At 57.3% G+C, this 26,657-nt stretch overlaps 1 protein-coding gene across 1 annotated transcript; it reads left to right on the top strand.

Annotated features, from left to right (window-relative positions):
- On the top strand, nucleotides 1–26,657 carry VIPR1 (vasoactive intestinal peptide receptor 1). The gene is made up of 13 exons (XM_087824588.1): nucleotides 1–78; nucleotides 10,525–10,633; nucleotides 15,352–15,459; nucleotides 18,334–18,439; nucleotides 19,020–19,127; nucleotides 19,597–19,729; nucleotides 21,992–22,145; nucleotides 22,658–22,718; nucleotides 22,923–22,989; nucleotides 23,357–23,448; nucleotides 25,427–25,556; nucleotides 25,795–25,836; nucleotides 26,352–26,657. The coding sequence occupies exons 1-13, from the start codon at nucleotides 1–3 to the stop codon at nucleotides 26,541–26,543; spliced, it is 1,380 nt and encodes a 459-aa protein (XP_087680714.1). The 3' UTR covers nucleotides 26,544–26,657.

Raw genomic sequence — 26,657 nt, 5'->3', positions numbered from 1 at the left:
ATGCGCCCGCCGAGCCCGCCGCCGGCCCGCTGGCTCTGCCTGCTGGCGGGCGCCCTCGCCTGCGCCCTGCGCCCCGCGGTGAGTGTCCGGGCAGCTGGGTGTGGAGCGGGGGCGGCGGGACACCGGCTGTCTGCGCGGGAATGGGGCCCGGAGCTCCGGGTCTCGCCTCCCCGGTCCTCCGACCGCATCTAACCCGCGGGGAGGGGGCTCGGGCGCGCCAAGTCCGTCTCGGCACCGCCGGGAGCCCGCTGCGCGCGGCGAACTGGGCCACGGCGGAGGGCGGGGGTGCGAGCGGGCGCCACGCTCCCTTCCGCGTGGTGGCTGCAGGTGCGCCGAGCGGGGAGGTCAGCAGGTGCGGGGCTGGGGGCTGCTGAAGTGGACGGTCTGGTAGACGGTGGGCGGGAGGGAGGCCGTGAGGATAGTCGTTGTGTGCGGTGCCAGTTTAGAGGTGTCTGTGGGGTGTTGTGTTACGTGGAGGAGTGACGTCTCCTCCCAAATCCAGCGCCGGTGGGGACCCCAGGACCTGGGAAGGGGGTTTAGGGAGCCCGAGGTGGAAGATGGTGGGCGTGAAGGGTTGAGGGTGTTTATCAGGAAGGGCCAGCCACGTGCCTAGGGAAAGCTGGGCTGGGAGCAAACAGCCAGCAGGCAGTGGCCTCCCTCTCCCTCCCACTTCTGCTTCATCCCCACATGGGTATGTGTATGCCCCTGGCCTGTGCCAGCATGCCCTATGTGTGGGTGTGCCTTTGTGTGTCTGTGGATGGCTCACCTAGACTGCCAAGCAGAGCCTAGTTGAGGCAGGAGACACATGGATCATCTCCCTCTAAGATCAGGAAAGAACTCAAGACACTGAATCTACCCTAGCCCATTTTACAGATGGGCAAAGTGAGGCCTAGAGACACCGGAGCCATACCTGTCCCTTACCAATCAGATCTGGACTGAGGTTGATTTTTCTCTCTACCCCTACCCCAGGACTTGAGGAATCTGGGATTACTGCTTGTGCAGGGCCTAGAACCCAAGTGGGTTCCAGCTCCAGGTTGGCTGATGGGTGGGTGGAGTATGTTGATCCAGTCTCTTCTGTCCCATGATTTCCTCCCCTACTGTCCCTCCACCAGGACAGGAATCTGTGGACAGGAATCCATCTAACTGATGTCTTGCACACTCTGGGGATGGGGAGCTCATTACCTATCCTGGGAGCAGACCTTATGACCATTGACAAGAGCTTCCCCCTCTTCCCACTGCTAGCCAGGAGACCCATCTCCTGACACTCAAAGCCCTACCTAGTTCAGGACCTGAGGCCACAGCTCTGGCACCAGTTATAACCCCTTAGTATCATGGAGCCTCCAGGCCTCACCAATAACCTTTTGTCTCTCGCAACCCTGGGCTCCGACCACTCAAATTCTCCTTGGATGGACCAGGGATCTCGGGGCCACCACTGGCACCCATTCCCTCATCCCCGGAGGCTTCTCAGCCCAGGTAAAGGGTGGTTTTAGTAAGGCCTCCTATCATGCTAGGTCACATCTGCCCCCACCTCCTGAGACTGTCCAAGTCTGGCTCCTCCAATGCCTTCCCTCCCCTGTCTTTCCACATCTTACTCACTTTGTACCCAATACCACCTCCTCCTGCAGGCAGCCTTCCCTGATTGCTCCAGCCCACTCAGCCCACCCACCTCTGACCCCACCCTTTAGCTCAGCTCACCTCCCAGCCTGGGCTCTTCTGATCATCCCATGCGATCAAGGCTTGAGGCCTCTCCCCTCCCATGTCCCCCACAGCCCACTGCAGGGCTGGGCCCACAGAAGGAGGAGAAGGGACGCAGCCAGGACTGAGCGATGGCAGGCTGGAGTGAGAGGCCCCAGTCCCTCTACTTCTCCCCACCAGCCACTTGCTCCCGCACTGAGTGGACATCAGGCAATCCTGCTCCAGCCGGACTCGAGGGTGGGGGGGCTGACGTTATCAGAGCCATAAAGTGGCAGCTGCAAAGTTCAGTTTGAAGGCCCGAGGCCTTATCACTCCTGTTTATGGTGCCCTGACCTCAGCCTGGGAAGGGGAAATCTCTGAACAGGGAAGCAAAACCAGGGAAAGAAAACCTCCAGTGTCTCAGAAGAGGAAGTCAGCCCCAAGGCCAATCTGTCAGGCCTTCCACTGCTCCTACCCCCTGGACAGCAGGCACAGGGGCTCCTCACTGGCAGCAGAACTGCCCTGGAAATGCCCAGCCCAATGGGGGGAGGGGGGCTCAGAGGAGGGGCAGACCCGGACCTTGCCCTGGCAGGATTCTCAGGCTGGTGGGGAAGAGCAGAGGCAGTGACCCAGGAAGAAGAGCCCTGGTGGGTGTGGGGCGCAGCCTCCCAGAACTGCATCTCTGAGAGGGGCAGTCAGGGAAGGCTCCCTGGAGGAGGCAGGACAGTGCCCTGCAGAGTTCCATGAAATGAGCCAACCTTCCACCTGAAATCACAAAATAGCCTCAGTTGGCTGGACCAATGGGCCTGACCCCAGAAGAAGGAGTAAGCCCCCACATCCCCCCGTGACTGGCATGGCTCAGGAGATGGGGGAGGCTTGGCCCCTCCAACTCCTCTGTGAGGCCAGTAGCTGGCCACCTGCTCCTGAAGGCCTCACCTCGCCATAGGCATCCTGCCCCAGCCATCTGCTTCTAAGTTCTCCAGAGGCTGTCCACAGCTGCCCAGGCCCCCCTGGCCCCCAGCAGGCCACCCTGTGGGCTTTAGGAAGCATGGTGGCAGTAGCAGCAGGGTCAGGCCTCCTTCTTGAGCAAAGTGACAAACTCAATTAGGCCTGTCCGGGGCTCCCCAGGACTCATGCGAGCTCTCGTCGGAGGTTTCCACCAGCTCATCCTGGTGCCCCAAGTCTCAGGCTTCCCTGGCACTTCTGTAGCTTCCATGAGGAGCCTGAGCTGGGACCAGGAAACCTAGTCGTCACCCCACTCCATGACAATGGCCAGCTGACCTTGGGAACATGTTTAATCTGTGGAAGAGCCCCAGTTTCCTCATCACAAAGGGAGGGTGAGAACACTTGGCCCAACGTGCAGGAGAAGTGGAAAGAGGACCTGGGCTGGAAGCCAGCTCCACCCGAGTGGGGCACAGCCTTTCCCCTGAGCCTCACCGCTCTGGGACAGGCTTGGTCTTCCACCCAGGACTCCTGTGAGACCTGAGGAGATGGAAGCGCTGAGTGAACTGTGAGACAGGTCATTCCAGGGCAGGCCGGAGTCCTGGGGACAGGGAGTGTACTCATGAAATGGCCAGACAATTCGGGGGTTGGGCGGGTGAGGCTCTAGGCCCAGGTAGGCGCTGGCTCCTCCCAGGGAGGGCTGGGTGACAGGTGATGGGCTTCCTCACACAGTGGGCAGCCTCAGTAGTAACTCAACCTGGGCCACACCTGCCGCCTGTCCGGGCCCTTCACTGTGGCCCTTCTGGCTGTGGATCCAGGAATGGGGTCAGGGGACTAGACGAAGCCCCATCCCTCTCTCCCTGTCCCTTCTGCTCAACCTCCCAGACTCCAGCCTCCCCTGCGTGACCTCCCGCCACAAAGCAGTTGTCTCCGCACGTGGGAAAATGAGCAGTATGTGACATCCTTGCATACCTGAGACATAGTTCAGAAAAAGAAAATGAAACAGTTTAATCTCTCCACCACGCTATGGGTTTTTTAATTTTGAAAATTTTTAAACATTCTCCAAAAAGTAGAGAATAGTATAAGGAACATGGAAATACCCATTTCTTGGAGGGACAGAGAAATGGCAGTACAGGAATTTGCAGCACCCATCCCCTCTCAGTTCCTAGTTTTGGCCATTACTAGCCTTTAACAATTAATATTTGCATCATTTGGGGTTTTTTGGCTGAAGAATTTTAAGATAAATTATAAAGAGCATGGCTTTTTACTCCAAATTATTTTAAGATGAATCTCTAAAACCAAAGGACATTTTTCTGCATAACTAAGATACCATCATCACAACTCACAAAATTAACAGGGTTCCTTAAGATCTAATACTCAGATCTCCCCAGGAAGCACTGACTCAGGCATCATAAGATGAGTAGCGATATTATCTGGGGTTTGGGTCTCACTGCAAAGAGCTTGCCTGCCTGTCGTGTTGGGATGCAGGGTGAGCTGCAGGGTACGCGAGCCTCGAGCTGGGCTTCCCTGGACAGGGTCCATCTTATATGCACCCCCTCTTCCTGTGGCTCATGATGTGAGGCTCCCTATCTCTCAGGAGGTGCCTCTTACTATCTTAAAAGCAAGTTCTTCCCACACAGCGGGTCATCAGAGGAGGGAAGGCCACCAATCACCCCCGGTGTCGGTGTCTCGAGGACTCACAGCCGTGTGGCTTCCTGTGCTGGTGGCCAGCCCTCTGCAGGTGGCCCCAACGCCAACATCACCCACAGACATCATGTTTGTAAACTGGGTCCTCTTTCCCTAGAGCTGCCCAAGATGACTTTCAAGGGGCAGGGGATTTTAAACGGAGCCCCCCCCCCCCCCCCCCACCCCTGCTTGGCTATCCCCATGCCCCTGATGCTCTGCAAAGAAATCCTGAAAGACTTTGTAGCCTAAGTACACCCTGCAAGAAAAGCCCTTACATGGGCCCAGGCTTAACCCCAAGCGGAGCATCTTTGCCTGTACTCGCCAACAGCAAGAGCCCTTGGCCTGGTGCCTCTCTAAGCTGTGGAAAGTCCTTCCCCAAGCCCGCATCTCTGTCTCCCCCTCCTCGCTGCCCCCCCCCCCATACCCCTCATTCTCATTCGGCCTCAGGGGCAGGCGTGGTTGGCAAACTACGGATTTGCAGAGAGGGGAGGATTCGGACTGTTGGCAAAAGGATGTAAAAATACAGGGCGGGGAAGAGAAGTGCCCACAGTAGAGGGTGAGGGGAGCTGCCAGACTGGGACCCTCTCCCCTGGTGGGCACAGCTGCCGCTTGCCGGGGGTGGGACATTGTGACAGCCTGAGCTTACGCAGGCCATGAAGCTGTGGCTAGGCTGGGGCCCGGTGATGACAGGAAGGCCAGGCTGGCACGAGGGCCTGGGGCTTTGGCAATGACTGCTAACTTCTTAGTCGTCCCGGACTGCACTTTGCATGTGACCTCGACACAACCCTGGAAGTAGGTGGTTGCCCTTGTCCCCGTTTACAGGTGAGGCGCGGGAGCTTGCCTGAGGTCACCCATCCAGGAAGTGGCCGCCAGTCCCGTTCCAGACCCTGCGGGTTTAACTAGGTCCTGCCGTGGGGCGAGAGGAGCTGCCTTCTCCAAAGCAGCTATGGATGCCGCAGGCTGCCCTGGGACTTTCAGGCGTGTTTTTAATTAGTAAAATGCACAAATATAAAGTGACAGCTCGGGGGAATTGTCACACATGTGTATACCTGTGTAGGTATACACAGATCAAGTGATTACATTTCCTATGACCCGCCCTCAAAGTCTCCCTTGTGCCCCTTCGCAGTAAGATGGGTCTGATTTCAAGCTCTTTTCATGGCCTCTGCAGAGCCGGGATGCTCTACCTTACCTTCCTGTGTCCCCCCCACCACACCCCACACCCTTTACTCCTCTTGCTGGTCTCCCCCCAGCCCCCTCCACTGCAATATCCATCTCCTTACCAACTCAAACACAAAAGCCACAATGAGGGGGGTAGCCTGGGAAGCTAGGTTATGCTCTTGTGTGCCTTTCTCTCTGGGTCCTCAGTTTCCCCCTGTGATTCTGCTGTCTCGTTATTTCTATTGGGAGGTGGCTTAAATAAATCATGAGGCATGAGATGGTAATGAGGGAATGCTAGTGGGACCACTCTTGAGCCCCCTCCCCTCTGCTCCCCAATCGCCAGCCTCCTCTAACCATCACAGCAGAAAAAAGCCCTCTTCTGACAAACCTCAGAAGCACAAGTCATCCACGGTGGCTCCCAGTGCTCGGTAATGTGCAGGCAGGAAGTTCTTCCTCATGTCCCACCTAACCCAGCCTGCTGCATTTTAGACGCCTCTGAGACCAGCTGCTCCTCAGAAGTGCTCCCTGGCACACTGCTTCTGTGTCCCTCGGCTCCTGGCATATGGCCCGGATGAGCCTGGGGGTTCTGATTCAAGGCCAGTAGCTGTGGTCTCAAGCTCCCCTTAAGGGGGTTGGGGATCGTCCACAACATGTGAGCTGGGCCCACCCCATCTTTCCGAGCCCCTAGCATCTAACACCTTCAACTCCCAGCATCTTCACTCTCTCCAGCCTTTGTCCCAACTCTCAGTAACCCCACATGGAGGGGAGAAGGCAGGACTTTCTCCCAGCACCTCACAATGGGGATAGAGAGGAGGGAGCTCAGCCAAGCAGGTGGAATTAACCAACTATGGTTAATCCTTGACCCCAACCAGAGACTCGAGATTTTCTTGCCAACTTTCTGTCAGTCGCCTCCCACATCTAGCCAACACCCTGGTAGGGGACACAGAGGACCAAGACTGAAGGGATGCTATGGGCTCCCTTGCTCTTGTCTAGGTCCCTTCTGGACTCAGGAACTGCTGTCATAGAGAAGGTGTTGAAACTCTCTAGCCTTAACCCAACTGCAAGGTCAGGCTGACTTTAAGCTCACTTGGAGCTCAGCCCAGCACAGGAATCGGTGAGAGCTTGGGAGAAACCCTGCTTTCTCTTTTCTTGCACCAGGAGACAAGTTGGGAGATATGGGCATTGGTGAGATTAGGAAGGGCCTTGAATGCCAGTTTTGAAGGGTGGGTTTTGACGCCTAGGCCACGGGGACCCTCAGAGATTTGAAGCAGGATGGTGAGGGTGGGGATACACGTTGTACAAAGACCCCCCAGGTTGTAGGTGTTGGGGCTGAAAACTGCTGTACCAGTCCGGGCAGGAATTGAGGAAGCCTGGCCCCTGTCTATACATATCTCCCAACCTGTCTCCTGCTGCCTCCAGCGCCCCTGCTGCCGCCAGGCTTCCCGCAGCCTTGAATGTATCAAGCGTTTTCATGCCTCTGTGCTTCTGTACGCACAGCTCCTGCTTTCTGGAATGTTCTTACTCTACCTCTAATTGTCCACCTCCTACACATCCTCAAAGGCCCTCCCACCTCTGCTACCCATTCTCTACGAAGTCCACACCCCGGCTACATCCTACCCTGGAACCCTTCCATGGATCAGCGGGCTTGCCTGTATCCGGCTGGGAATTTTCCAACTTCGTGGGTCTGGAGTCCAGAGGGACAGTGAGGATGTTTAGAGTAGGGAAGTAAGTGGCAGAGGAAGTCCAAAGTCTGCCTGAATTCCTCAGCGATAAGGGCTGGAGGGAGCTGCCCCGGCCCGAGCCCCAAGGGCAATGGTTGACCAGATGGCCCAAGGCGAGGTGGGGAAGGGTTGATGCAGCCCAGATGAGTGGTTGGAGAGTTTCATCCCTCCTGGGAATGTGCATTTGCTGGGTGACCTCAGCGCTCTTCGGGTCTCTGTTTCCCCTCTCTTTCTTCAGATGGGGCCCAGCACTCAGCTACATTGTGATGCAGCAGAGCTCATTTTCCAGACCACCCTCACTTTGTTCAGAGACACCCTGGGATCCCGGGTTACTCTGGGGGCTCCTACCCCCCTCTGCAAACTGCCGCTCGGGCAGGGCTCTGACTGTGCTTCTGGGGGGAGCAGAGATGGCTAGAGAAGTTGACCCAACACCCTTCCACCTTATGATGGCAGCAGAAGGCACCAGAAATCCTCTGGTGCCCTCAGTGATTGGAAAAGAAATGTTTTTGGTCAAGCAGAGTGACCACAACCCTGGCTTAAGAGAGCCCAGCAAGTGAGGGCGTCCATTGTCCTATCCTCAGAGCATAAGTCTGGACTTTTGGTTATAGGGACAGAAAACTCACCTGGCTCAAGTTGTAACACAGGTATTGATTCGTGTTGCTGGAAGCAAGGCTGGTTTCAGGCATGGCTGCTCAGGGGCTCGGACCATGTCAAGAGGACCCAGATTTCCTCCCTCTCTCTGTTCTGCCCTGAGCTGTGTGGCCTTCGTCATTGTGTTCTGCTTGGCAATAAGATGGTGGCAGTAGCTCCGGGCCCTGCATCCCTTGAGGGTTCCAGTCCAGTGGGAAAGAACAAATCCACTTGCCTAATTGCTTAATCCAGAGTCCCAGGAATGAGCCCCCTGGCTCTGAGTAGCCTGACTTGGGCCATTGCCAGAGACTGTGTCCAGGAACACTCCGACTGGCTCAAGGCTGGTCACATGTTGATCCCCTAGAAGAGGGATCACCAGAGCCCATGAACTAGGAGTGGGGAGGGAGGTGGTTTCCCAGACAGAGATGAAAACATGGCACCAAGGGGAGGTAAAGGGTGGTAGAGGCAGCAACAATAGATGCCCACTGCCAGCTGTATTATGGGAGATAAGAGGTGAGATGGGCAGGAGAGCTGGGCAAGGCTTGGAAGGGGCTAGAAGACAGACTGCACCCTGTTGCTGGTGGACAATGGGACTGAGAAGGGCCTTTGGGGAGAAGCATGCTCTAAGCAAGCAAGGTGGTGGGACACAACCCAGGATGGCAAGTCCCCAGGTTCCTCTTCAAGAGGCCACCTGTGGGATCCATCTGGCCACCCTTCTTCCCGTGCCTGAGCCAGCCGCAGGTCCCTTAAGACAGAGCGTCTGGAGTGTTTCAGTCTGGATAACCCTATGGGCAAGAGAGGAAACATGTGACCCCAAAGACGGACCACAGCGCATTTCCTTGGAAGTCGTATATCCTTTCTTTTAAGCAGTTATACAAATAATGACATCCTTTCCATAACAGATCCGTGTTACTTTCAAAGTGCCAAGTTTTAAATGACTGACCAGCTCTAATGTCTTTACCCAAGTTGGCCGGTAAAGTTAATAGTCCAAGATGGAAGCCATGGTCACTGTGTGGCTCCCAGGCCTGTGGCGAGTGAGGTCTGGATGCGGGGACGTCGGAAGGGCATCCTGGGTGACTAGCAGGCTTTCCCTTGGACCTTTCCCTCGGGCCTGGGCGTGGTCAGCTGTGGTGCTACACTGGGAAAATTGGGGACCTCTGTGACAATGGGGCTCCACCAGAGCCTTCAACAAGGGATGAGAGGCCCGTTGAGGTGGAAGGGACTCCACCATGCGCCCTTGGGCACCGAGTTGTCCAAATTCAGCTTGGGTCCCCCTCCCTCTGCAGCCATGGAGAGCTAGCTCACTGGCACCTGGGTGCTTATCCCTCACGGGGGTCGACTCACTTAGAACAGTGGTCAAAGTCACACCCTTGGCGCCTACAGACTAGATGGGGACCCCCTTAAAGGAAGGAAATAAGGGGAAGCTCCAATCTATGTCTCCCTACAGTCCCACTACAAGAACCCTTTGAGTCATCAGGGGAACCATTTAGCCTGCAGGGACACGGAGGCCCAGGGAAGTGAAGACCTTGTCTTAGGGTGGGAAGGACAAGCTGGAAGAGACACTGAGAATCCCTGATTCTGGAGCAGTCTTGCTGGACTCTCCCCCATGGCCCTGTTTGGGACTGTGACATTTCCCTTTCTAAGCAGGTATGAGGAAACTGATGTGGGGTTCCCGGGGCAGCAGCCACTTCCCTAAAACCAAAGAGACAGGCAGAAGCTTCCACCAGCCCAGCAGTTCCTCCACAGAGGCCTTTCCCCACCCTTCCCCACCCAAAGGTTCCCAAGGCCTGAATTTTCTGGCTGTTCCTGGGCATCCATCACCCCTACTCACATGTTGGCTCCAGTGCCAATGTTCCCCTGGCACACAGATCTGGCCCCACCCCTGATCCCTAGCTATGGCACAGGGAAGGGGAAGGGAGGGGAGGGAAGGGGAGAGGAGGGGAGAAGCTTGAGTTTCCTCATCTCATCTCCCCACCTCCCAGAGGCAGAGGAGGCCTGGTAGGATCCTGAGCCGTCCTAGAGAGGCCTCCCTTACTTCCTTAAACCCTCATGAGGTCTGATTTAGCTTGAATTATGCAGGGGAAGGAGAGAAGCTAAAGTCTGGGCAAGGAGGGCCAGTGTGCCCTTCCTTGTTGGTGACCCAAGGGGCCGAGCACAGGCTCCTAGAATGGGGACAGAGGCTGGAAGATGCATCTGGACTCCTGGATTCCTCCCAGGTCTGGCTCCAGGAACTGGAGGCCAGGGTCCAACTCCTGTAATAAGACAGCACCAGCTGGGCCCCACCCATCCTTAGGGACTGAGGCAGGGACAGAGGACTCCCAGCGCTCCCCCAAGCTAGATAATGGCAGAGTCTAGTGGGCCAGCTCTGGGCTCCAAGGAGAGGCCCTCTCACTTCTGTCCAGGTCCTGCTGCCCATAAAGAGACACAGCTGTTATAGCCACAGCACTGTTGGGGGGCCACCAAGAAGCCATGACAGGGTCCTCAAGGCAGACCAAGCTTTGGGGACAGTGAACACATTTGGGTCGGATCCAGGTCAGGGTCAGGCCTCTGTCTGGGGTAAGGATCGGGGTCGGGTCCACAGTTGGGATTGGGGTTCAGTCTAGAACTTGGGTCAGTCAGTGACGGGCCTTGTATGACCCATGTTCCTGGATTTTGTGGGTGAGATGTGGGCATGGACGAGGCTGATGAGTTCCCCCCCGTCTCTGTCCCACAGAGAGGCTGGGCCTCTGGGCTGCAGTGGGAGGTGTGTGACTACGTGCAGATGATCGAGGCGGAGCGCAGGCAGTGCCTGGAGGACGCCCAGCTGGACAATGAGACAGCAGGTGAGCCCCCCCCCCCCGTGGGAAGAGAAGCGCTGCAGACCCCCAAGGGGCCCCACTTCTCTGCACAGCATGAGCCCAGATACGCATCACACTCATTGAACGTTGTGGGGGGTAGTGCCAGTAGCTGCTGGGTGATGAGACTAGGATGCTGGGAGAACTTGGGGAGCCAGACGGAAGAAAGAAGGAACCAACAGACCTCCATGCTCCCATCACCCACCCCAGATCTGAGGAGCTCCCAGTTGTCTAAGGAGAGTATACAAACTGGAGTTCAGAAATTGAGTGCAGCCAACTCTGCCTTTGGGGGTCCCCGCCCCTCTTCTCCAGGAACAGTGGGGGTGATGCCCATGGCTGACCGACCATCCAGGATGGGAGGCCCAGGGCGCATGGTGGGGCCGGTGACAATGAGGACTCTGGGTCCAGCCCGAAGAAGGGTTGGGGTAGCTCACAGGTGGGAGCACTTCCAGGCCAGGCTCCTCGGCCCCTGACTTAGCTGGAGCTGAGATGGAGAGAACTGGCCCCAGAACACCACACTCCGGGATGAAACCATTATACTCTTAGCATCTCAGAGGGAGAGCAAAGGACATTCGGTGACAGTACGTGACCACCACGGGGACCACATGGAAGCTCACAGCCACCATGGTCGTCTAGAGCAAGACGGGGCACCAGGCTAGTCTGCACGGGTCTGGAATACTCACCACGGGGTGGGGCTGGGGGTGGAAACTGAGTCCTTCCTCCCAACCCTAGGCTTTGCCAGTTAGCACGACACCCAGAGGTGACACTAAACACACAGGCCCCTAGACAGACACACTGACCTTCCTATCCCAAGCCACCCTCAGCAGATGAACCATCAGCTTGTTACCCGGCTGATTAGACTAATCGAGGTCGGACTCAGAGGCCGAGCACATGGGGCCCAGCTGCTCCTCCGCTGGGGTCTGAGGGGCTCCGGCCTAGGAAGAGGGGTGTCAGGGGCCCCCGCAGCTCGATGCTGCCCAGACCCAGCAGGGCCGGCAGCCCAGATGACAGCACCCTCTACTCCACTCCCCGACCCTGAGCGCCCACACTTGGCTCAGCAGCCCTGGGGCGAGGATGGAAGAATACAAAGGACTTCCTCCCAAAAGTGCCTGTGGAGCCAGACTCGGTGGGCAGGATCTGGAGAAGCAGAGAGGCTGGGAAGGTGGGGGGCCCAGAGACAGACTGCCCTGGGGAGTGGGGTGGGTATGGGGTTCCAGGCTTGCTGCGAGGGACAGGGAGGGCTGGAGGCTGTGAGGTGGCTGTGCTTGCTCTGGGCCTCCTCCCCAGGTCACCTCCCTGAGGCCCAGCTTAGAGCTGCATAACCGCCTTGTTCAAGTGCAGGGAGCATCTTTAACATCTTCCTGGCTCCCCAGTTCCCTGCCTCCTCTGAGGCTGACACTTGTGTAACCCCTCCTGGGCCCTTCCTCTTGGCCCTGGTGCCCGGGCTCTCTGCCTCCTGCACCTTTAGTGAGTGCGTGTAGCCTTGTTCATGGTCTTTACCTCCCCCAGCTCTCAAGGAAGGGCGGCCTCCTGTCTCCTGGGCCCCTGAGACTGAGGCCCGGGTCAAGGGGTAGCTGGACCTGCCCACCACCTATGCTCCTGCCAGGACAGGGAGGCAGGGCCAGGCTGCTGACAGACCTCAGCAGGCCCCAACTGTGAGATCCGGATGGTGGACAGCTCTGAGAGGCCCAGACCCCGGACTCTAGGCCCCCTTGCATCCCTCCCAGGACCCAGGGGCAGGCCACCCTCGTGATCCTAATGAGGTCATTGCTGGCACAGCGTGCCTGTCAGGTGCCAACAAACACCCTGTCACCAGGCAGTCAGCTAGGGATCCAGAGGAGGGTAGGTATGGGTCAGTGGGCAGCGAGTCTGCCCGGTGACCTTGTGTAGGGCTCTGTGCATGTTCAGGCCCATGCAGGTGTGTGCTCCTGGCCCGTGTCCCTCCGGTTCTGCGTCTGCGCCTCAGAGTCTGAGCTCCATGCCTGACTCTGAGTATCTTTGTGTCGGAGTGTGTGTCTGGGTAGCCTGGACATGCCTAGATGTGTCTGCCTGGTGTGCTGTGTGTGTCAGTGTGTATATCAGTGTGAATATCTATGATGCCTATGCGTGTGTGTGTCTCCCTGTGCCTGTGTTTACTTGTCTGGTCTTCCCGGGTCCAAGTAAACATACATGTATGTATGTTTGCATGTTTGTCTGTGGTTCCGTGTGTCTCTCTGTACAGCTGAAGTCCCCACTCTGCCTCTCCTTCCCCCACCCAGGCTCCTGGCTGGACTTTCTTTCCTGTTAGGTGGCAGCCCCAGAGGGCATACACAGCCAGCCTGGGCCTGGTGTCTCTGTGGGCCTGGTGATACATGTGGTGGGACTTGAAGGGTCTCCCTGGGGTGGGCAAACAGAGAATAGTCCCAGGGCCCGCCCAGGACAACAGTCTCCAGATGCCCAGCATTTTCTTGGCTGTCACCCTCTTCTCCCCTTCCAGACCCTGCTGCCTCCTGCAGGAAGCTTCCCGGACCACAACCCCTGCTGGCCTCTCTTCCCTGCTTCCCTGCCCTGCCCACTGGCCTGTGCCCAGCACAGTTTACAGCCCAACCTGGTGGCGCTGAAATTCCTCGAGGCCAAGCGTGACCTCCCCAAGGACAGGGCCTGGTCTCCCTCTCCTCTGTGCTGCCTCTCCTGGAGCTGAGGTCAGGCCTGGGGACCCAGCTCCAAATCTATTTCCCAACCTGTGCTGCAGCGGGAGACCCAGAGAGCCCAAGTGTGGCGGGGACCCAGACCCAGCAGCCAGCCTGCAAAGCAGGGTGCACCCGTCGCTGTCAGAGAGAGATAAACAGAGCCCTGCAGAGCAAAATCCCCAGAGAATCAACATTGAGCCAGCCAGAGGTTTGCTGGAGAGGGAAGGGAACACGTGAAGCGTGAAGCGGCTACACCACTCGCCCCTGGGCTAGCTCCCTAATTGCTCTGTGCTCCTTAACTCAGCTCTAAAATGGGAGGGTAAATACGTCATTCAATGAAAGGGGGTGGGACAGCGCCTCCCACTTACAAAAGCTTGGGAGGTGTTGGCCGATATTATTAATAATGGTGACCAGCTAGCAGGATTTGACTGGCCCTACGCAGCCTCCAGAGAGGCTGGCACAGGAATAAAGGGGAGACTGGGAGCCAGCGAGGACAGAAGCCTCAGGACAGGGTAGGGCAGAAGTTCTGGGATCCCCAAGGAAGGTGGGCTGTGCTCTCCGGCCAACCCCAGGGATCCAGGTGTTCTCAGCCTTCAGCAGCAGATAATACTTGGCTGCTGCAGGCCTGGAAGGTGCCCCTCCCGCTGCTGGCCCGCTCCAGTACTCAGAGTCCTGAGGCTCTTCCTCGAGTGGGGACACCCTTCCACCTTTTCTTCCCAGGCCCCCTTCTTGGGAACTCGGGAACCTTCGGACTTGGGCTGGGCTGGGCTTGGCCCAGCTGGCGTTGACTTTGGCTCAGGGGTTGGGTTTCCTGAACAAATCTATGGGACTGGCAGGGTTGCAAGGAGACAATTAAACCTCCCTCAGAGTAGGGAATCCAGAGGAGCCCTAGTCCCTGGGAAGAACCCAGACCCTGAACAGGCAAAACCATGGCATTTGCATCTGCCTATTAAAGCAGACTCCTCGGCACCCCACTGTGCACCCCTCACCCCCGGGTCCCCAGGCCTATAGGGACTTGCTGAAGAACACAGTCTGAGATGCAGGATTTTCTCTGAACTCACACCTACCCCCATCACGATTCACAGTTTGGCTGAGTTGGGGGCTTCGTGTTGCTTTGTGAGTTTTATGAAGACTCCTCAAGAACTAGCTGAACCCCCATATACCCATCACCCTGTCGTAAACAACATCTCCTTTTTATAAAATATGTTTTCTAATGCCTTCTTTACTATTATAAAACGAAATTCAGGACACATTCATTTTTTTAAATGATGTTCTACCTGTAACATAAAAGAAAACGAAAAAGGAAAGTAATTTATAATAAAATACTATCTGACAAAGCCAGGCCCGATCCCACTAAAAGATAAGACACAGCCTGAAGGTGGGACCTATAAACATAAACTCAGGGAATGGGAGAGCTATGGACGCGGGTTGGTATAGACAGGGCTTGCATCACCGGCTCAGATGTCACGGGCAGCGTTGCTGTAGGTAACGTGATTTTCCAAAACATTAAGCAACTTTTAGTAAAGTTCAGAACACGCCAAAGCCCAGTCTTCTCTCCCTTTACTCGGTAGTTGTGCTTCAGGAAAACTGTATGTTAAACACGCCATAAGTGCCTTGTGTTTGTATATAAATTGGAGCGGGAGTCCAGGCTCTGGTCATTACAGAAGGATTTCACCTACACAAATGCCCAGGGGCTCCTCTGAAAGTCGTGAGAAGCTTTGCAATTCATCGCCGTGCAGGGCTGTGCAGGACCGTGCAAGACCTGGCACCTGCCTGTCCAACGCAGAGGAGGCCCCCAATCTGCAACAGAGGAATCCCCCACTGCTACCCAAAACACGCCCGGGGCGCTCTGTCCCTCACTGAGGACCGTGGAGCCGTGGGCATGCCTCCTAATCCCCAGTCCCCGCAGGACCGGCCCTGTACAGCCTGGGCGGGGCTGTGCCTCCCCTCTCAGACCACAGGCTCCTGGAGGGGGAGGCTGCAGGCACCTGGTGGCCACGCTGACCCGTGTGTCCCCTGCCTTTTGTTACCCCACAGGCTGCAGCAAGATGTGGGACAACCTCACCTGCTGGCCAGCCACCCCTCGGGGCCAGGTGGTCGTCTTGGCCTGCCCGCTCATCTATAGTTTCTTCTCCCCACTTGAAGGTAAGAGCCCTGGGCTAAAGCTAGGGAGCTGTGTGGCACAAGTGGAGCCGGGAAGAGTGGGGTCTCATCTCGCCGGGAAATGAGAAGGAAAGTGTCAAAGGAGCTGGAGCAATCAGGGTGCCTTCCTGGAAGAGGGTGCTGTGGCACTAGGTCTTTGAAAGACTCGTGTGATTTGATTAACTCTTCATGTAAAGATAACCGTGTGGGAAGGGCTCATTAAATATTTGCTCAGCAATTAATAACTGATTGACTGACAGGTACTTGATTAAATCATGGTTCCCATGTTCCCGTTGTTCGGTCGGCTTTTGATTCACTCTTTCGCTGCCTGGAGCCGATGACCTCTCCGGCTCCGTGAAACCACCTCATGGCCTTGCTTACACACCTTCTTGAGTTCTGCTGAAATGAATGTTGGCGTACAAGGCAGAAAAGAAAAGGGGGAGCCTCTCGAGGAAGTGGGCTTTCTTGCTACTGAGTAATTAAAGAGGCTTACAGCGTAACGTGGTCACTCGGCTGTCCTTCCATTCAGTGAACGTTTATTCAACACGTACTAACATTAACATGACAGGCACTGGGCTAGACAAACGGGGTGGCAGAGGGTGGGCATAAAACAGCCACGCTGTCTGCCCACAGGGAGCTAGCATTCTAGTTGGAGAGACATTTAGCAAAAAAGTAGACATGTGTCCTAATGGTAAGCAGTGCTGGGCGGGGGAAGAGGGGCGGGGAGCAACATAAGGCGGGGTTCAGGGACAGGAAAGACCTGGCGTCGGGAAAGAGACACCACGCAAAGCTTCGGCTGTGCCAGCATGGAGGGAATCTCCATGAGTGGGATGAGGGGGACTGGGGAGCTGCGGGGGGGGTGGGGAGGGCCTAGGGAGGAGCAGGACCTAGATGAAGATTCAGAGGGTGAGCAGGAAGACTCCTGGGCATCTCTGGCTCCAGGTGGCCTTTTCCTCTCCAGACCTCAGTTTCCCTGTTTGTAAAGTAGGCATGGGAGTTGGACCAAATGGTTTCTTTGAGGCAGGCCAGTTTTGCCAGTCCCGCAGTGAGTCGGCAGCGAAGGAGAGACCCCGATGCCCCACCCTGAGGAACCTGGGAGCAGTCGCAGGCATGTCATATTCCAGGGTGGTCCCCACCTAGCCCAGCACTCCTCCAGGGGAGCCCAGCCCGTGGGCAGGGAGGAGATGAGTTACTCCGGCAGGCCTCACAGTGCTCCCATCGGCAGGCCTGGCAGCCAGCCTTCACCCTGATCCCTGGAAGCGCCTGCTAACTGCGTTCCTTCCTGACACTCGCTAATTGCATTCCTCCTGACGCCTCTTCCTTCTGGCCCTGCTGGAACGATCGAGGCAGCGCCTTCACTTGAGATCCTGGACTGCGGCCCACCGTCTGACTAATCCCGAGGCCTCCCTGGGGCCCACTCGGTGCCTGGTGCCTTCGTGCAGATGAGAAGGCGGCCCTTCCTCAGACGGAGGCCGCCTCTCCCAGAGCCCACCTAGTGGCAAGTAAAACAGCCCGTCGTCCGGCCACCAGACGGCCCTGTGCGGTGAACAACTGGCTCGGCTGCACTCGGCTGTGCAAATGTCTCTGAAAATGACCGAGAGAAGTAGGAAACAGGCTTAGGGGCTGCAAATGTAAAGGAAATAGGGTGTGTTTTCCTGGGCACCTGGATGAAGAAGGTGTGAGCAACTGACCTTAAATTCCAAAGAGGGAAGTATGTGAGGAAGGGATGTGCAAGGGCAGGAGATGCCAACGCCAGCTCCCTGGGTACCAGGGCTGGGGAAGACCTGTTCTCCCTGGAAGGGTTGGAAGGGGCCTCGTTCGACCGTGAAAGCTAAAGAAACTTGTGGAAGAGAAAAATTGCAGAGGGTTAGAAAGAAGTCATTTACCCAGGCTGGGTCAAAATACCTGGGGCTGTGGGTGGGGATGGGCCGGGCGAGGGATGGCTCATCACAGCACCAAAATGTTCCTGGGGACCTGGTCCTTTAATTTGTGGTCTCAGAGCCTGTAATCTGGTGTTTTCACCTTCCACTATTTAGAAAGCCTTTTTATTAGGATAGCTATTTTGGTTGAGAAAACTCAACAGTCTATGTTAACAGGGCCTATAGGACATCTCCCCTCGCCCCGCCCCCTACATCCTGAAGCTGCCTGGAGCCCCAGGATCGATGTGGTTAAGCCCAAGATCCTGCAGTTCTGTGCTGCTTGGGTCCCCTTCACATGCCTTTGCCTGGCAGTTCCCCTGCCAGGAGCTCCCTGCTCTTCCATTTATGAGGAGTATAGATCTGCACCATTATCAGGTGTCCCCCAACCCCACCTACCTCCTGCCTCACCCATGGTCCCTCTCCAGCAGTGCATCTGAGCCCCACCAGGTGTGGGAGGAAACCCAAGCCTATGGGCCCCGGCAGGCTGGCCCAGGAGGACTGGACAGGCCAGAGGGCTGCTATCTGGACCCACAGGACAAAGAAGCCACCTGCCACACCAGCCCCTGTGGCCCTGTGACAAGGATGAACATTTAGCTCACAGCGAGGGTCAGGGATCATTCACATAGCCAAGGATCCAGGCTACCTATGACAAGGATCAGAATTTCTATTGCACCTGGGGTCAGATTCAGACATCACAAGGGCAGGGCTGAGCCCAGGAATGTCTGCGCTGACTGTCAGCTGTGTCAGGGGGTCCTCTGGCAGTCCTGGAGGGGCTTCTCCGTGCCCCAGGCCCCCCTGTGATGCCCTGGGGTCTAGGTTGGGGAAGCTGGAGTCTGACGCGGCAGAGGTTCGCGGGAGGAGGGCTGAGGGCAGAGTGAGCCAGGCGCCATGCCTACTCCACAGACCTGCCCTGCTCCTGGCCTCACCCTCTCTCCTCTCCACCCTGCCCTCCACCCAGGCCGCAACGTGAGCCGCAGCTGCACAGACGAGGGCTGGACAGACCTGGCACCTGGCCCCTACCCCATTGCCTGTGGCTTGAATGACAAGGAATCCGATTTGGATGAGGTGGGCCTCAGTGCCCCTGCCCCCACCAGAGCACGTTGGCCTGCCAGGCTCCTCCCACTTTCTCACCTGTCCTACATCTGTCCCACCCCCCGGCACCCTTCTCAGACAGAGCCCCAAATGTGAAATCACCCCACAGTGTCTTTGCCTTCTTCATGCCCCATGTGCCTCCCTCCCATGCAGCAAGGAGTCTTTGTGTCAGGGTCTGAAGGGCAAGCAGTCTTGGTTCCCTAGGCTGCCAAGCCCAGAGTTGGCACAGAGCGGGTGCCGGACACATGGGCAGGCAGAGTGCGAGAGATCTTCTCCCTCCCCCTCACTGACTCTTCCCATGAAGGAGCAGAGGTGGGGGTTAAAGTCAACCCCCACCCTCGGAGGCAGCCCCGTCCCATGTGGAGACTGGGGCTTCAGGGGGTCTGGGCTCTGAAGGGGGCAGCTCAGCTGCCCTTGGGAGCCCTGGGCTTCAGCCTCTTCATCTGCCAAGGGTGGGGTGGGCAGGCAGGATGAGTAGGGCACCCCACCCCACCAGTACCCTTAGGTGAGCTCACCCCATCCCCACCCAAGACCCTCACCCACCTCCCTCCGGCAACAGCAGAAAATGTTTTACAACTCAGTAAAGACTGGCTACACCGTCGGCTACAGCCTGTCCCTCACCACCCTCCTGGTTGCCACAGCCATCTTGAGCCTGTTCAGGTAAGGTCCAGCCCTGGTGACAAGCCTCAGAGCAGACCTAGCCAGGTCACCCCCGTGCTCCAAGCCAGCCTGGCCCAGGCACGCTCTGCCCCCTCCTGTGTCACCACCCCTCAGCCCCAGGCAGCACACAGTCCCTGCCCCAGCCCCCCTGCCTGGCCAGCCTCCCCTAGAGACAGCAAGGGGCTCAGTGTCCCACCTGTCCTAGCCTAGTCCCCCACTGATGGCCTTGCACCTGGGGATAGGGTACCAGAGGGCAAGGCCTGTGCCCTGGACTGACACCTGAAGGCACTTGGAGGCCAGCTGCACACTATTGGTGATGGGACACCTGGGACAGGGCCCCCCTTTGGGGCAGGGCGAGCACTCGGGCCACTTGCTCCCTCCGCCCTACTCTTCCTCCGAGCACTGGACAGTGTGGGTGGGTGGGGGTCCGAGGCCCCTTCGGCCACCCAGCTCCGTCCACCTCATGCAGGAAGCTCCACTGCACGAGGAACTACATCCACATACACCTGTTCGTATCCTTCATCCTGAGGGCGGCCTCCGTCTTCATCAAGGACCTGATCCTCTATAACAGCGACGAGTCCGAGAGCTGCTCCGAGGCCTCGGTGAGGACCCTGCCCAGGCCCAGCTCCTGTTCTCTCCTTTGTCTCCTCTCCCTGAAAAGGACTCTCCTCTTCCCTCTTCTCTTCCCCCTTCCCCCTTTTCTCTCTCCAAGGATGGCCAACCCTGCCTGACAGCTCCTTGAATCCCACTTCTCTCCCCACAACAGGAGGTGGTGCCCAGCCATCTGGGGGTTCACAGACCTGCCCCCGCCAATGAGAAATGTCTCTGCTAGGTGGGAAATGGGACTTCATGGGGGCCCACAGCCCCATCCCACCTCTGTTGCTAACTCCCCATGTGACTTTAGGAAACTCTGTGCCTCGGTTTCCCCATCTGTACAAGGACTCCCAAGCTTCCTTCCAGTTTTACCCCCCGCCATCTGCAAACCCAGGGCCCTGCTCACCATGCCACCCTTCCTACACCCCCTTGCCATGTGGAGCCAGTCCAGACACACAGCCCTCCTCTTCTGTTCTCCCTGCCATCAGGAAGTCCGGGGGCTTCCTCGAGAAGGGGAACTAAGAGCATCTAAGAATTCATCGCTGACACTGAGGGGTCCATCTGCAGGTGATTCTGAGCTCAGAATCCCCTCCCTGAGTGCCCTCAAGCTAGGACAGAGAGCTGGAGACCAGCCCTGGCACCACCCATACCTGAACTCCATGAGTGATGGCAGATGCAGTGCGTGGTTTCGGGGGTCAGAAGTACCTTCTCCCCAAAGAGTTAACCTATGATGGTGGAATCTCAGGCATCTCAGCAAGGGGAAGGGAAAACCCAGGGGAGCCACCCTGGCCATTCCCAGAGCTCCTCAGGGGATTCAGACACTTGGCGGCAGCAGCCGCAGAGCCTGGGGAGCCGCCTGCAGCCTCCAGCCCACTCGTTAAGGGTAATTGTGGAGATTGGCTTCTCGATTCATTAGCAGCTCCGTGAAGCTTTTCCAAGGCTGGGAGAAGCCCACATTAATTGTCCTGTTAAAGAGCTGAGTTATTCTTGTTGTAAAGCAAGTGAGAGAGAGTGGGGAAAACAGGCAAGCCTGTAGCAGGAAGGACAGACGAGTGACCTGAAGGTCTTTCCAACCACAGGGATAGGAAGGTAGGCTGCTCTCTGAGGATGTCTCAAAGCCAAGGGCACAGGGAGAAAGGGTGGGAACCCGTGTTCTGGGTACTGGGAGGAATGGATGCTAGAGGGCTTCCTGGAGGAGGTGGCTTTAAGCTCTGACTCACAGGTATCTGAGCTTGATCTGAAACGGGAGACTGTTTCTATGAGAGCACAGAAGGCCCAGAAGACCTTCTAATCAACCCAGAGCCCCTGATGTCCCTACTCAGGGGTCACCTGTAACTGCCCCATGGTCCTCACCTTACCTGGAGAACCCATTCTTCTACCAGCTCCTCTGGCCCCCAGGAGGAACGGCCATCCCTCCTCTCCATTCTTTCCTCATTTCTCCTTCCCCCTCCACTTCTCTCTTCTCTGTCCCCAACTCTCCTCAAAGCTCATATCTGGGTCCCCTGCACAGCCCGGAGCCCACATCCCCACACATTCAAGGGCCTCTTGCAAATTCGAGCAAGAATTCGCCCTCCCGCCTCTCCAGCCCTCTTCAGTCCTGATCCGAGTTAGATGAATGAGCGGGTGGGGGGGCGTTTAGGTGGCTGGGTAGGTGGCTGGCTGGCTGAGGGGGCAGAAGGGTGGATGGATAAAGTAAGAAAAATTGGCTAGAGCATGGATAGAAGGGTGGGTGGGTAGACAGGTGGATGGATGGGTGAGCAGACTGGTGGACAGGTAGGTAGGTGAATGGTGGCTAGATGGTTAGGTGTGTGGGCTGGTAGTGGGTGTCTGGTAGGTAGATGAAAGAAGAGGTAGGTGAGTGTGTGGACGGACCGATAGATGGAAAGATGACTGGGTGAGGGACGGCTGCACGGCTGGTAGATGGACAGGGAGACGGGTGGTTGGCAGCGGATGTCCGGTGGGTGAGCGCGTGAATAGCAGATAAGGGGGGGCCGGCGGGGAGATGGGTGGTTGGGCGCGTAGGTGGGTGGGTAGATAAGACGGTAAGTTGCTGGGTGGGTAATTAAAACCACAAGCTTATTCCAAAGCATCAGATGATCTCAAATCAGGGGTCACTGGACAACCACCAAGTACATTTTCAAGGGGATAAAGCAAAAATAACAGCGATTAAGTTGGCTGTCCAGCAACTGTTTGTCACCCCAGACAGCAATGTGGGCAGGCGGGGACCCCTGCTAGCCCCAGTGAGCCCCCTCTCCGCTCCTTCCCTGCAGGTGGGCTGTAAGGCGGCCGTGGTCTTATTCCAGTACTGTGTCATGGCCAACTTCTTCTGGCTGCTGGTGGAGGGCCTCTACCTGCACACCCTGCTTGCGGTCTCCTTCTTCTCCGAGCGGAAGTACTTCTGGGGGTACATACTCATCGGCTGGGGTATGGTTCTGGGGAGGGCTGCCAGGCTGGGGACAGAGGGGGCAAGGCCGGGGGGGCTCACTAGGGGGCAGGTGCCTACCCAGCCTGCAGTCTCAGGTCTTCCTGGGCTGTCAGTCCCGCCTGCAAGGCTCTAGCCAAGAACTGATAGAAGTCACCCGGATGTGTGACCCAAGGCAGGTGCCCTCAGGCTGCAGCTGCACCAGGGCTGAGTTGTGGGTCAGACAGGTTCTGTGGACATCTTTCCACTTCCCCTTCAGCCCTTGAAAGATACAGGGCCACTGCTGGTCTATAAGGTGCCTGCACCTAAATTAGAACAAGACTCTCCCTTTAGGGGGCACAATTTCAATCCTCAGTGGAGCGCATGAACAACCTATGCAGCCATATGGGGCAGCCCTGGTAACCCGCCCTGTTCCCCCCCCCCCGGGCCTTCCTCCTCAATCTCTCCCTCACGCACTCTCTCCCTGCCTCCCACACCCTCTCCTCTCCTTTCCTCTCTCCTTCGGCCCTAACAGGGGTGCCCAGCACATTCACCACGGTGTGGACCATCACCAGGATCCATTTTGAAGATTATGGGTGAGCTGTCACCCTGTCCCCTCCTCCTGGCTGCCATCCCTTGGGGCAGATCCCCTGGGTGAGATGAGGGGGGCTTAGAAGCAACAGACTCTGGACCCACGCCTCTGAAGGGACTGGGCAGAGCTAGGGATAATGGGAGAACTGCTGACCGTGTCTCTGGCTGAGGACAACCTCTCTCATTGTCCCCCACCATCCCCTGCCCAGATGCTGGGACACCATCAAGTCCTCGTTGTGGTGGATCCTAAAGGCCCCCATCCTCACCTCCATCTTGGTAAGGCCTCCTCCCACCACTTAGAGATGGGGAAACTGAGGCCCAGACTGGGTAGTCAGCTTGCCTCAGGTCACGCAGGAAATTGATGTGTAGGTCAGAACTGGAACCTAGGCTTCCCAGTGCCTAATGCAGGCCCGTCCCCATCCCTTCACTCTCTCTAGAGTAGAGAAGGTGGATTGGGAGGCCCAGGCCTTGGGGGTGGGGAGTAGAGTTCCCAGGCGACTTGCCCAAAGGAGTGAGAGCTAGAGCACAGGTTAGACAGAGGGGCAGCAGGGCCCTAGGGGACGAGACAGGCCATCAGCCCAGGGGGCTGGCCACTCTGGCCTTCCCTCTCTGACCACCTGACCTTGGTGCTCCCCACCACCAGGTGAACTTCATCCTGTTTATCCGCATCATCCGAATCCTGGTTCAGAAACTGCAGCCCCCAAATGTCGGGAAGAGTGAAAAAAGCCCATACTCGTGAGTGTGACCCCAGGGCCCTGGCTTTCCCAGTATCCCCACCCCCGGTCCTCAAAGCATTCCTCTTCCCCTTGAAGTCCCCCTCCAGTCACCAAAAAGCCATGTTGCTCTTGTCCACTTCTACCCCATGGCCCAGCTCAGTCCATGAGTGTCCCCTGCCCCAGCCCCACCCCCTCCAGGCTTGTTCACATTGTGTGCCAAGTCCCTGGCATGTGCCTGGCACAGAAAAGGGGCCAACACATGCAAGTGATGAATGCCCCGGGGGAGCCCCGAGTCTACCAACAAGACAACCACAGTGAGAACACAGGATTCCCCAATAACAACATCTGCAGTTCACCTGCCTGGCATGAGCTGGGGGTTCCCATTCATCTTCTCATGTCATCCCCACAGTCCCCTGTAAACTGTTCCTATTTTACAAGTGAGGAAACTGACGCACACTCCCTCGGCTCAAGCGCTTGGGAGTCTATCACGTGGCAGGGGGAGGGCACAGTGTCCATGGGGCAGCAGTCATGCTCCTGGCTTAGAAAGGTGTCCCCTGTGCTTGGGAAGACTGGAGAAACAGGCAGGTTCTCACGAGAACAATGGGCTTGAAGACTGAACAAAGGAAACAAGAAAAGGGTGGGAAGGTGAGTAGGAGCCTGCTGCCCGCAGATGGGAACCAGAGATTATCAGCTCCGCACAGACCACACAAGCCTGGGCATCCCACAAGGGCCTTCTAGTCCTGGGACTCTAGAATGTTCTTCTTGGCCTGGCTTCTCTTTGGGGAGGCTGTGCTGTGGTTTTAAGGTTCCTGGCTAGAATGTCACGAGCTGCTGGAGCGAGGATTCTATTCTGGACTCCTGTGATCTCGCTGATGAGACTAAGACAGGCTTCCCTCCTGCTGCGTGTGTGGGCGGAGCTTCTCTTCCAGTTTCTGAAGGGAAGGCCCTGCAGGAGTCTGCGGTCTGTTAGTCTGCTGAGGGGTAGCGTCCCAGGCCTACCCACCCTCATCCTCTACACTGTCTCTGGGCCTTCTTTTTCCCCCACATTCAACTACTCAAAAGGGCTTGAATCTGAGGCAAAGAGAGCTGGTCATTGCCAGGCCCACGTGGGTGACGTGGAAACTGAACAGCTGTCCGCAGGCAGAGGAGGGGGGGAGGGAGTAGGAGCTCCCCAAGGAGGGGCTGTCAGCTCCCGCTCTCCACCTCCCCATAAGCCTTCGATTTAAAGAAAGCTTCCATCTGTCAGCCTCTGCGCATGGGGTAGCTTTGCAGCCAAGGAGGGGTGGGCAGTACTCAGGATCTCAGCGTGGCTGGGAACCAGGTCGAGGAAGAAATGGGAGAGGCAAGGCCAGTTTCCCTGCCCCCAGTCTGCTGTGGGACCTCAGGCCCCAGACTAGGCTTCCCTGGGCTGGCTGCCAAGGCAGGAGAGTTAGACACGGAGACCCCTTCTCCCTCAGACTTCTCCCAGTAGAGAACTGGTCTCATGGATTCATTGTACTTTACAGTGCCCAAAGCACTTCTGAGTCCACAGTGGGTCCTATTTCTGTAATTTGACCATGTAGAGCATACATGTACCCCATTGTACAGATTGGGGCAACTGAGACCAGGAGAGAAGGAATCAGGTCTCATGTTGCCTGAGAACATTTCCCCATTATCTGCCACAGGGCCTGAAATACCACAATTATGCATCATCCTCAAGGTTCAGCATTGGCCCTCCTTTATACTGTCTCTTCCTGAAGGATGAGAATAGAGGAGTTTCTTTCTCCCTCGTGCTTCCCTCCAGGCTGGGAGGGCCAGGGTGGGGCATGAAGGCATAGGCACCACAGATGTGGACCAGGACCAGATGTGGACATAATATTTACGGGAGCCAAAAGTTCATCCTCACACATCCCGGTCATTTTCCTCATCTTCTGTGCCCCAGCTACCCCTGTGGCAGGCCCTATCGTGTCCACAGGTATAGACACAGATACCCACTGCCTGCCCCTCCCTGTCCCCAGGAGGCTGACCAAGTCCACCCTTCTGCTGATCCCCCTGTTTGGAATACACTACACCATGTTTGCCTTCTTCCCCGACAACTTCAAGGCTGAAGTGAAACTGGCCTTCGAGCTCGTCGTGGGGTCTTTCCAGGTACAAATGGTTGACTTAAGGCTGCATTCTTCTCCGGGCTTCAAGGGAATTCAACCTGGGGCCTTCGCCCCTTGCCACTGGATTCTGGTCTTCTTACTGTAATAAGTATTGATTAAGCACCTGCTGTGTACTTAGCCCTTTGCTTAACCAGGGGAACACAGGGCAGGGGCCAGGGGTTGGGCAGGGCTAGGGGCTCCCTGGTCTGTCTGCCTAACCTCCCCCGTTCCCTCCCCCCCAGGGTTTTGTGGTGGCTGTCCTCTACTGCTTCCTCAATGGAGAGGTAAGCCCCTCCCAGACCTGGGGGGGGGGGGCAGATCCAGAAACTCTGATGAGATTTGAGCAGAGCGAGGATGGGTTAAACATACTCCAAGTGTGGTCCTCAGGCCAGGAAATCAACGGTGGTGTCTAAGACCCACTTAAGAATGCCGATTCCTGGGCCCGCTCCAGACCTGCTGATTTACAAAGCACAGAAACCCACTTGGATGAGCTCAGGGAAGCCGGAGGGCAGGGATGGGAAGGAAAGGGCACAGCCACCCCCAGGCAGCATCCCCCGCCCTCCCCCAGCTGCATTCTCGGACCCTCTCTGCCTCCCACCTCCCCCTACTCCAAGGCCTTGATTTGACCCTGGCCCCCCTGCATCCCCGCTCTGCACACATACCCCCAAGGGAGCATCCGGGCCTCTCAGCGTAGACTCCCCAAGAGCACAGGACTGGCTGGCTCCGCACCCTAACCGCAGAACCGCCCGGCCCGCGGCGGAGGGGGCTCTGCAGGGGTGACCACCCTCCCTTGGCCCAGGTGCAGGCGGAGCTGCGGCGGAAGTGGCGGCGCTGGAACCTACAGGGCGTCTTGGGCCTGGGCCCCAAATACCAGCACCCGTCCGGAGGCAGCAACGGGGTGACCTGCAACACGCAGGTCTCCATGCTGACCCGCGTCAGCCCCGGCGCGCGCCGCTCCTCCAGCTTCCAGGCCGAAGACTCCCTGGTCTGACCGCCAGGGGCCCAGGAGTGCCCCACCCGCCCTTTCCCGTGGCGCTGGGGACAGAGGCCAGCCCCAGCCCTGGGCTCCGAGGCTACCCTGGCCCCCAGGCCACTGTCCCGAAGG

Source organism: Miniopterus natalensis, chromosome 15, assembly GCF_054644295.1.
Source record: "Miniopterus natalensis isolate mMinNat1 chromosome 15, mMinNat1.hap1, whole genome shotgun sequence".
In the NCBI taxonomy this organism is placed as follows: Eukaryota; Metazoa; Chordata; class Mammalia; order Chiroptera; family Miniopteridae; genus Miniopterus; species Miniopterus natalensis.
Note: the sequence above shows the minus strand (reverse complement) of the source record. Positions and strands in the feature narration are given on the sequence as shown.

Excerpts from the sequence above, each read along its gene's own strand:
- VIPR1 (XM_087824588.1), top strand. The coding sequence starts at position 1 with ATGCGCCCGCCGAGCCCGCCGCCGGCCCGCTGGCTCTGCCTGCTGGCG. Across the intron at positions 19,730-21,991 it reads AGAGCTGCTCCGAGGCCTCG|GTGGGCTGTAAGGCGGCCGT; the intron begins GTGAGGACCCTG and ends CCTTCCCTGCAG. Across the intron at positions 22,990-23,356 it reads CCATCCTCACCTCCATCTTG|GTGAACTTCATCCTGTTTAT; the intron begins GTAAGGCCTCCT and ends CCCCACCACCAG.